Source organism: Carassius carassius, chromosome 11, assembly GCF_963082965.1.
Source record: "Carassius carassius chromosome 11, fCarCar2.1, whole genome shotgun sequence".
NCBI lineage: Eukaryota > Metazoa > Chordata > Actinopteri > Cypriniformes > Cyprinidae > Carassius > Carassius carassius.
Genome location: NC_081765.1, coordinates 10,939,087 through 10,950,025, shown reverse-complemented (window position 1 = coordinate 10,950,025; position 10,939 = coordinate 10,939,087). Strand labels below are relative to the sequence as shown.

At 35.3% G+C, this 10,939-nt stretch overlaps 1 protein-coding gene across 2 annotated transcripts; it reads right to left on the bottom strand.

Annotated features, from left to right (window-relative positions):
- Nucleotides 1-2,195: 2,195 nt before the first annotated feature.
- On the bottom strand, nucleotides 2,196-10,939 carry LOC132152745 (four and a half LIM domains protein 2). 2 transcript variants are annotated; one of them, XM_059561604.1, is made up of 6 exons: nucleotides 10,869-10,939; nucleotides 7,026-7,202; nucleotides 6,684-6,858; nucleotides 3,661-3,830; nucleotides 3,223-3,409; nucleotides 2,196-2,364 (listed from the first exon to the last, which is right to left on the bottom strand). In XM_059561604.1, the coding sequence occupies exons 2-6, from the start codon at nucleotides 7,179-7,181 to the stop codon at nucleotides 2,213-2,215; spliced, it is 840 nt and encodes a 279-aa protein (XP_059417587.1). In that variant the 5' UTR covers nucleotides 7,182-7,202; nucleotides 10,869-10,939; the 3' UTR covers nucleotides 2,196-2,212. The 2 variants fall into 2 exon arrangements, with proteins under 2 accessions (XP_059417587.1, XP_059417588.1); XM_059561605.1 differs by lacking the exon at nucleotides 10,869-10,939 and adding an exon at nucleotides 8,735-8,960.

The window sequence follows — 10,939 nt, the reverse complement described above, 5'->3', positions numbered from 1 at the left end:
ACATGTTTTCTGTTGGTCCGTGTCAGATGTCCGCTGTGTTTTACTGACATAGGAGGATTCAGAGTAACTACTGACTGGCATTTTGAAGAAATCTCTTATTTCTCCAATAAAATGTTTGCATTGATCAGTGTTTTAGATCGGATAGGCCTGTCCAAGTGCTTTGGGCGATATCAGGTAAATTCCTTGCCAGTTTTTGTATTTATAGCCCCAACAGGGCCAAAATTCAGTCGTGATGTGTGTTGCATCATGCATTGATGTATTTAAGTGAGAAAGCAATATGAAGGGTCTTTCAGTGGTTTTTCTAGACATTATGAATTGAGTTTTTATTGAACTGCATGGAACTGGGGAAAGTGACCACAAGCCTGATCAAATAAATGGCTGAGAGCACTGATCATGGTGTGTGACATTCTTTTCTTTTTTAATTCAGGAATAACCCCTAAAACTAAAATGATAAAAAGTATAATACACTATAAGTCAAGCTAATATGTCCTGAAAAAAATCCATAAAGTAAAAGTTACTAAATATGTATGATATATGAATTCCATAGCTGTCCTGCTTTGTTACGTACTATTATTCTTAAATGCTGAAAATATTCTAAATCAGGGTCTCCAACCTTTTTGTGAGTGAGGGCTCCCTGAAAGGATAAAATAGTCTTGAGGGCTACTTGTTTGATATAGGCTCACACACACGCGCGCGCACACACGCACGCACACACACACACACAGTTTCAAGTTTTGAAAAATACAACAACAAACAGCAATATTGTTAAATATTATGATTATTGAATATATAATTACCGTATATACCCAAATATAAGACAAGTTTTTTAGTCCTAAAAATAGGCGTTTTTGTCCTAAAAAATGGGGGGTCGTCTTATATTCGCGATATAGACAAAATCACGGGGGGGAAGGGAGAAAGAAAAACGGCATAAATATTAAATAGTGACTGAATGATATACTTTACATACTTGTATAAATTAGAAAAGCAACATAATATCTGTGTTTAACTAAATTAAAACGCTGCTCCTCTGCCGCGCGATACGCAGAGAGAACAAGAGAGGTGCGCGCACGAGACGCAGAGCGAGCGAGAGAGAGAGAGAGAGAGACAGACAGACAGACAGAGAGGTGCGCGCGCGCGAGACGAAGAGCGAGCGAGAGAGATAGAGAGACGTGCAGATTCTAAATATTTTAAATTTATTGAATTATTTTATTATGTTTTAATGGTATATGAAATGTCACCAATAGTTATTTTCTCATTTTATAACATTATCATAAAAAAATGAAAGATTACAATTCAGGCTATTTATAGAAGGTCCTCGGCGGGCGACTCAGAGACTCAGCCCGCGGGCACCACGTTGGAGACCACTGTTCTAAATCATCAGAAATATAAAATTGTACTTGCTCTGAACACGCACTCAGCCCACATCATTGGGTGCATCCTGGGATGCTTTTACTCATTGCTCTTAAATTTGAGATTTAACGAGTTCCCATGTGCACTGGACACTTTTTGACTGCTTTCCTTTCACTATGTGCTCCTACTCCAAAAAATTCATACTTAGACACACTTTATATTTGTCAATTTCAAGCAATGGAGCATGAACTTAAACCTATTGTACATCAAAAGCTTTTAAGATCATGACTGACAAACTCCCCAAATTAATTTAGCATATGCCATGATAAGAGGATGCACATTGTGTTGCATGGACATGGTGAACACTAGGTGGCTCTATTGTCCTACTTTATTGTTTGATCTGTACTGAGTGCTTGCTAGTTCAATAGTCCAGTTCATGTCATTCAATTAGAGGAACAAAAAACAACATGTATTCAGTTTGTTTTAATAAGATTTACTGATATTGCATTAAATGTACTTTATTTAGAATTCATCTTTAACTGTTAGAAACAAAAAAAGACCAAAATACGTTTTGCATATCAGAGAGCCGGTTAGACATTTAAAAGAGGTAATTATCCTCACATTTACAGCTTAATCTTTAGAATCAATTCTCTTCCTCAGTCTCCAAGTTAAAGCAAGCTGAAATATATCTCCTCAAATAAAGAAAATCTGCTTCTTGCTGTTCATACACTGTTATAATCTCTGCTTTAGCAATGCTTACTGTTTCCACGGAGTACCTAAATGTATTCATTGCTCACACTGTTTCATGCTTTGGTTTAAGATTTTAAGTGTCATGCACGCTTGCATTTTTCCTTGCACGCTTTCACATGTCTTTTCCACATTCGGGACACAGGATGTCGTCTCTCTCAGTGAGGAACCCTCTGCCCACCAGAGACACGGAGCACTTCTTGCAGTTGAAACAGTCGTTGTGCCACTGGCGCTCCTCAAAGGAGATGTACTTGCTTCCTCCGAGTCCTGTGTGACAAACAGGTTCTGAGTGCTAGCAACTTTTTGAAACAGGGTTAAGCAAAATTCAGAATTTGAGAATTTCGTGCCATTCAGTTTTTGGAATTTGAATAGGCCACAGGATGTTGAAATAGGAATTTCTGGTGAGGAGTTTTGCACCTTCGGGGAACATTCTAGTCCATTAAATCGAAATGTATTTATTAAATATAATGAGACAATGTAAAGTGACTTTAAAAGTACTAATAGTGTACATAACGATATATAAATAATTTAGACAAAATTTTAATTTGTCATTAAATATTACATTTTATAAATCTCTTTCAATTTCATTACATTTCAATTCAACATCTTTAAATTCAAATTATAATTCTGCATCCTGTTTGCTACACCAGTGTTATTTTAGTATTACTTATTTATATGATTTTAGTATATATTAATATTTTTCATTTTAATGGGTTCGTTTTAGCAACTTTAGTATAGTGCTTTTTCATTTTTATGTTTTTAAATAATCCTATTTAGCTTTTGTTTTTCAGTTTTAGTTTTAGTTCAGCTCAAACAGATTTTATTTCAGTAAGTTGCCAAGGCAACAATTCAAAATTTAAGTTATATAAGTGTAAGTTTTTAATCTAATATTTATATTTCAGATGTATTTCAGTTAACAAATAATTATAGTAGTTTTAATTTTAGTTATCAATAACAACACTGTGCTACACCATTTTATATTCAAGGAATTTAAAAGTCATTCACAATTTAATTCTGACTGGCACACAACCCTGATTTCAAACAACCATACATTAACAGTTTTAACACAACAGGTATTTTCTGTATAGAAGCTATTTCTATTTCTATTTGTTAGTTTGTACATACCACTGATGGGGGTGGTGCAGGAAGCACATTTCTTGGCGTACAAGTTGCAGAAGCAGTTAAGGCAGTAGGCAAAGTCATCACGAGAGGTGAATCGCTGGCCAGAGAGCTGCTGCTTACAGCCGGTGCACAGGAAACAGTCCTTATGCCACGGCTGCTCATGGTACGTCACACCGCCAGTGGTAATGGGCTACAAAGACAAGGAAGGACTATCAAATTAACAGATTTCTTCACTCTTTATACAGTATGCAGATTATCTTTATACATAGAATTACTGGGTTTTTCAAAATGTGCAGTATACAGCTAGCACACTGCACAGAACACTATTTCACTCATAGTTGACTGGAGTCTTAACAAGTTGAATGTACTCGTAGCCTGTATGTTTAATTGCTGTCGCCTAGCTTGCTGTAGTTTGTAGGTTACTTCAACTGTGCACTCTACCTTCTTGCAGTGAACACACTGCATGGCAAACTGCTTTTCGTAGCAGGGCACGCAATAGTTCTGGTTGTCTTTGGGGATGAAGCTCTTGGTGCCGATCGGCTGCTGGCAGCGCTGGCAAGTAAAGCAGGTCTCATGCCAGCTGTTTCCTTTATGCTCCATTTTCCTGGAGCCTGAGGGAAAGAGGAGAGCCATCTTATTCAAAATACAAGTGAAAGTGACATGACATACAGCCAAGTATGGTGACCCATAATCAGAATTCATGCTCTGCATTGAACCCACCCGAAGTGCACACACACAGAGCAGTGAACACACACAAACCATGAACACACACCCGGAGCAGTGGGCAGCCATTTATGCTGCGGCGCCCGGGGAGCAGTTGGGGGTTCGGTGCCTTGCTCAAGTGCACCTCAGTTGTGGTATCGCCGGCCCGAGACTCGAACCCATAACCTTAGGGTCAAACTCTCTAACCAATAGGGCACGACTTCCCAAAACAACAGTCTGCTTATGAAGTGAAGCACGTTATAATGATACTGAGATCCATAACATTATAAAATTATAATGGCGTTACACTGGATAATCAGATATTTTCTATGCCCTCATAATTATATCCAGTTCTAATATTTAGCTCAGGTATTTTGTGAAGTACACTACCATTCAAATTTTGGGGGTAAGTACTGTTTTATAATGTTTTTGAAAAAAGAAAAAATAAGTCACTTAATGCTCACCAAGGATGCAAAAATATAGTAAAACAGTAAAGAGTTCAATTGAGTGAAACAGAATGTTCAGCATCATTGCTCCAGTCTTCAGTGTCACGTGATTCTTCAGAAATCATTCTAAAATGATGAATCGATGCTCAAGCAGCATTTCTTATTATTAATTCTTTCTAATCTTTGATTGATAAAAAGTTCAAAAGAACAGCATTTATTTGAAATAGATTTATTTGAATTCTTTTCATAATAAAAAATTTATTGAATTCATACTTCAGTAAAAGTATTTTAAAAAAGTAGAAAAGTAATTATTCTAGCAATTAAAAACTGAAAGTAAGTTATTAATTGCTTCCAGTTTTTGAATTGTAGTGAATACACAAATACAATTTTAAGATTCTGGTAACTCTTTATTTTAAGGTGTCCTTGTTACCCATGTTACATGTACTTACTATTATAATAACAATTAATTATGCATAATTACATGCAAGTAACCCTAAGCCAAACCCAAATCCTAGTTAGTAGTAGTATAGTGTATAGTTTATATATATATGTAGTTAATTAACATTACTCAGTCCTTATACAGTATAGACCAAAAGTTTGGAAACATTACTATTTTTAATGTTTTTGAAAGAAGTTTCTTCTGCTCATCAAGCCTGCATTTATTTGATCAAAAATACAGAAAAAATATTTAATATTTTGATATATTATTACAATTTAAAATAATTGTTTTTAAATTTATTATACTTTAAATTATCATTTATTTCTGTGATGCAAAGCTGAATTTTTAGGATCATTATCACATGATCCTTCAGAAATAATTCTAATATGATAATTCATTATCAAAGTTGGAAACAGTTCTGCTGCTTAATATTTTTTCAGAACATGTGATACTTTTTTAGGATACTTTGACGAATAAAAAGTAAAATGTGTTTTTAAAATATAAATATTTTGTAATAACAATATACTCTACTGGTCAGTAATTTGGGGTCAGAATTTTTTTTTTCTTTCTTTTTTTTTTAAATAAAATCAATTCTTTTATTCAGCAAGGATGTGTTAAATTGATAAAAAGTGATAGTAAAGAAAATATATTATTAGAATATATATTATTCGAAATTTTTATATTTATTTTGAATAAATGCAGTTCTTTTTAACCTTTTATTCATCAAATATATTAGACAGCAGAACTGTTTCCAACACTCATAATAAATCAGAATATTAGAATGATTTCTAAATGATCATTACATCTGGATGTTACATGTGACACTGAAGAATGGAGTAATGATGCTGAAAATTCAGCTTTGCATCACAGGAATAAATTATCTTTTAAAGTATATTCAAATAGAAAACTATTATTTTAAGTTGTAATAATATTTCACAATATTACTGTTTTTTCTGCATTTTTGATCAAATAAATGCAGGCTTGATGAGCAGAAGAAACTTCTTTCAAAAACATTAAAAATAGTAATGTTTCCAAACTTTTGGTCTGTACTGTATGTATAATTACACTGTAACAAGGAAACCTTAAAATGAAGTGTAACCCAAATTCTATATAATTAATCATTACAGCATAATATATTGGTTGTCTCAGTTACAGATGATGGATAATTGTTATCAGGTTTACAGTACTCCCCATTTGAACTGTAATGCAGCAGGAAAGTTTAGCTGTTAAGAAGACAAAGTATTATTCTTTTTTAACACGTCCAGACGCAAACTGCCAGCAGTGGTGTAAACAGAGACAGCACAGAGTTTCATTGTTTTAAAGAGTCTGGCTCATATCTTTTAAGTCCATGTGCTCCGGATTTGAAATATTGTACGTTTAACTCAGTGAGTGCTGGAACATTCCACAGGACTGTGAGCACAAACTGAATCACATGAATCAACAGCCTTAATCTACACATATAATAAAACTAACCTTGGTTCCATCTGTTCATTTTGATTGTTATGATTGTTATTTTTCATAAAACGTGATGAGTTAATAAGAGTGTGTCATTTTTACATGGTCATGAGGACCTGTCTTGGAAGATTTATGAATTAATATTTATTAGCAGTTGAGCAGATCACTTAACCTATTGCTTTGACGTCATGAAAGGCCTGTAATATACAGTATCTGTCTAATGACAGTTATTCTTTCTTCACAAGATCTGGGCAAAGATTGACTCTGTGTGAAAGGAAGCAGTTTTCTTTCACTTTAATGGAAAGAATGTGTCGCTGAATGAAGGATTATGTTTTTATTGGAGTGCAGGAGTATATAAAAAAGCACACACACATGTACTGATATTTAGGGAATGGTTCCTCCCACAGGGAAGAATCTCTTACCAGGCATGATGGTCTTCTTGCACTCATGGCATTTGGAGGAGTACTCATTAGAATAGCACTCGGTGCACAGCAGCTGCTCGTCTTTGGTGGAGAAAGGCTTGTCCACCAGTGAGCGCTTGCACTGGAAGCAGTGGAAACAGTCCTCATGCCAGTGACGGTCCTTGTAGGACAGATCCTAAAGCAGCAAAAGACATACTTTGATTACAATTCTGAGATTGAAATGTACCTAAGGACCACCTAAAGTCTGCTTGATGACCATCTGATGCACTTTCCAGATCTGCAAGCTTTAATCCGATTGGCTGGTTTTATGTAACTGCATATTTAAGTGAAAAGTGATGTTACCCTGCTGTTGCAGCCGATGGCTTTCTTGCACTCCTCGCAGGTGTTGGAGTACAGGCTCTCATAGCACTTCACACAGTAAGGGTTTTCCTCGCGAAGAACATACTTCTTCCCAAACAGAGACTCCTTGCAGTAGTGGCAGTCATAACGCTCTGTCATCTTCACTTCTGCCCTTCAGTCCTGTGGTGGAGAGTATGAGTATGAGGGGATGTGTGAAAATGCTAGAACCTCTGAGAAGACGATTGCAATCTTTGTTTATTTGGCTCAAATCATAATTAATTGTGTTGTGAGATATTCAGATTTCTATTTCTATTTTTTTTAATACCACTGTGTTGTAACCTGTAAATGAACTGAACATTTGTACATTTTTAATACATTTATATAGAAATACATATTCCTCACTATTTTTAGGTCACTTATGCAATGATTGTAAAACTATTTCCAGATGTTCTTGCTTCCACTGAAGCTCAAGATGCTCAAATCTGCTCAAATCATCCTGAAGAACATGATCATCAGGTTGTGCTTGTGGAATTCATGCATCATTAAAACAGTGTTATTTTATTTTTATTGATATGCTATTTTAGTTTTTATTAATATTTTGAATTAGATTTATTTATATTTTCTGTTTTTATTTTCATTTTAAAATTTGTCATTTTTATATACATATTTTTTAAAGTATCTTTAGTTTGAATTAATGTGTACATTTAGTGTTTTTGTGTGTGTGTGTGTGTGTAAATTATTTTAGGCAACTTCAACTTAAATTAAACAAAAATGAGAAATATGGCCTGTAATAAAATATGTCTTTAAATATTTTTTTTTTTCCAAAAATGTTTGTTTTAACCTCTTATGTTTTAGTTTTGGTTAATTACAATAAATACATTTTCCCATCCATCATCTTATTCCAATTTGTTATGATAATAATCCAATTGAGAAAATTCTATGCAATTTTACTAGTGATCTCAGAGTTTGCCCATTTCATACATTTTGCAACATTTTTACATTAAACTCTTCCTTAGCTTTTACAGATTAAATATATATGATAATGGTTTAACAAAAATTCTGAAAGAAAGAAAGAAAGAAAGAAAGAAAGAAAGAAAGAAAGAAAGAAAGAAAGAAAGAAAGAAAGAAAGAAAGAAAGAAAGAAAGAAAGCAAGAAAGAAAGATTTTCAGAAAGTTGTCACTGGGACAGTACATATTAGTACCTAAAATGAACATATTAGCATCTAAGAGGTACAAAATAGTACCTTTTGAGAAGGTACTGCCCCAGTGACAGCTTTGCACCGTTTCTTTACAGTAACGAGATATACGAGAAATCAAGCATCAGTCCTTCTGAGTGCTGGATGGAGCACACTGGAATTCCTGAGTGTAGTACATCATAGCATCGTAACCAGCCTGTTCTCTCACCTCCAGCTGTCAGCCATTATATTGTGTATCAGCATGTGTTAGCGTGCATTTGTAAATGTGCCTCTGCTGGCATGGATGCAATTACCTATAAACATCACTATGAATGGACTTTTTTCTGAGAATATTCCATCTTTCCTGTAATAGGCCACATTATTCTATTGTTAGAACTTTGGTCTGATTTTAAAACTGATCTGAAAGCAAATCATTCAAAGAAACGCTGGTGTCCAGTGTGTATCGTATGTGAGTTTCATTGAAAGAGAGATTGTGATTTCTTCTAAATGATTCTAGATAACGGGTCATCTACTCACTGGTCTGTCTGAGTCCTTGACGTGTTAAGCCTCTCTGAGTATTGTTCCCATGAGCCCGGTGATGCTGTGTGCTGCCGTCTCAAGCGTCCCCAGTGTCCCGCACACGCTCTCTCCCTGCTCCTCAGCACTTCTATTCTGTTGTGAGTGTGTCTGACTGAGCCCTCGTCCAGTCCGGGCTTCACTTCTACACCAAATCCCCCTCCACTGTTTTACCATAAAAGGCAGCAGATGGAAACCAGGAGAAGCGGCTCTCTCGCTTAAAATCCTTCTAAGAAAATTCTTTGACTTGCACAGTCAGTCCTTCACTCCCCCTCTTCTGCTTCCTGTTTGTCTTGCCCTTTTCTGCAGTCTCACTTCTTCAGGCTTTCTCCCTTTCTCCATCCAACTGGCAAGACATCTCATTTCTTCCCATTAGTTTCCTTCTACGTCTTTCCACGCTATCAAAATGGCACACGGCAGGTTATTCTGACCATATTTTCTTGTGGGAAAAGGTTGTCCATGGGTCTAAGCACAGGCCTGACCATGACTGGTCAAGATATTTATTTTTGTATAATTATTCTGTTGAATATTGTGTGACTAAATACTAAGCTTTTTTTTTTTTTTTGTCCAAGTATTGAAATGCTTTACAAATCACTCTTCTCTGTGATTTCTGTAAACCAGTGGTTTTCCAAAACTATAAGCACCTGTTTTTTTCACCGTGAACTTGTTCTTTAGTATAGTTTGCCTTATTTAAATTTTTGATTCATTTTAAATCATTTAAAGTCATCTTGAGCCCCTTTGGTTGAGAACCACTTCTGTAAGCCTCCAAATCCAGAGCTGATTTTGGAAATGTATAGTACTTACAACTTTGCATTATAGACATATCTAAATGTAGGACACACACTGTTGTGCTAAAGTAAGCAAAAGAAAACAATACTTGGAGAGAAAACTTTTTTACTCATAAAATATCATGCAAAAGATCTAATGATACTTGGCTTTACTTGCATAGTTCATTCTTCTGTTTCCTCTTATGTTGTCAAAGAAAACCTTATTAATCTAATCTTATTTGTTTTTGTTGCCCTGTTTGAAACAGTCTCCTCTTCAATCCAGTAAATACCCTCTCTATGATTGCCTGAAATTACCCTGTAAAATCTGACAAGACTACATTCATTCAACCAAGTTTGGTGGAAGCTGAAATAATTCAGCTGAAGTCTAAATGGCAAAGTTATCCTGTATGTCAGTTGAATCATTCTTGACAGTTTGTAAAACCTTATACTCTTTTGTTTTTGAAATTGTGTCACCAGCACACTTGATCTTCTTTAACAATATCTCTCTTGGGCATGATTTGGTATTTCCCTAATCTCGCTTTTTATAATGCTGAGCTGTGTTTGGAGACATTTGCGGGTGTCATCACACAAACATATCACAAAATGCTAATTGGAAGTATACGCGCCCCACACACAACCTTCACACCCCCATTCCTGCTCCAGCACAATCCAGATCCATGGAGAGAGTGAGACAAGAGTCTGACCACCCATCCTGACTCTATAAATGCAAACCGTGCCTTTTATCTTCTCCATAAATGTTTTAAGAGAGATTTATAACTGATAGTCCTTGGGGTGTCACAGACAATGACTATTGGTACATTAAATTGTTTAAAAGTGACAGTAAAGATATTTATAATGTTGCAAAAGATTTCCATTGAAAAAAATACTGTTCATTTGAACTTTCTATTCATTGAAGAATCTTGGAAAAGAAAGTATCATGTTTCCTCAAAAATACCATGCAGCACACTGATAATAATAAGAATATTTGTTTTTCTTAACAAATGAATAATCATATTCTGTATATTCTGCAGGATAATGTGACACTGAAGAAATTACTATTGGAAATGCATAAATTACATGAGTTCAAATAGAAAACAGTTATTTTAAGTTGTAATAATATTTCACAGCATTACTATTTTTACTGTATTTTTGAGTAAGCAGCAGACGTGACGGCAGAAGAATTGACATGACAGATGCAAGCACAAATTTGAGTGATCCAAGCAGAGAACACAGGTTTAGTGGTGGATGGTATAGTTGTATCATTGCTCACGAGTGGGATTTGGTGTTAGTAATCGACCTGTAAAGACACGAGCGGCTTTGGTTCTTACCTCAGGAGAAGAGCTGTCTGTCTGTCTGTGTGAAGAGTCTGGCCAGACTGAGGCTCTCGTGGAGGCTCTCG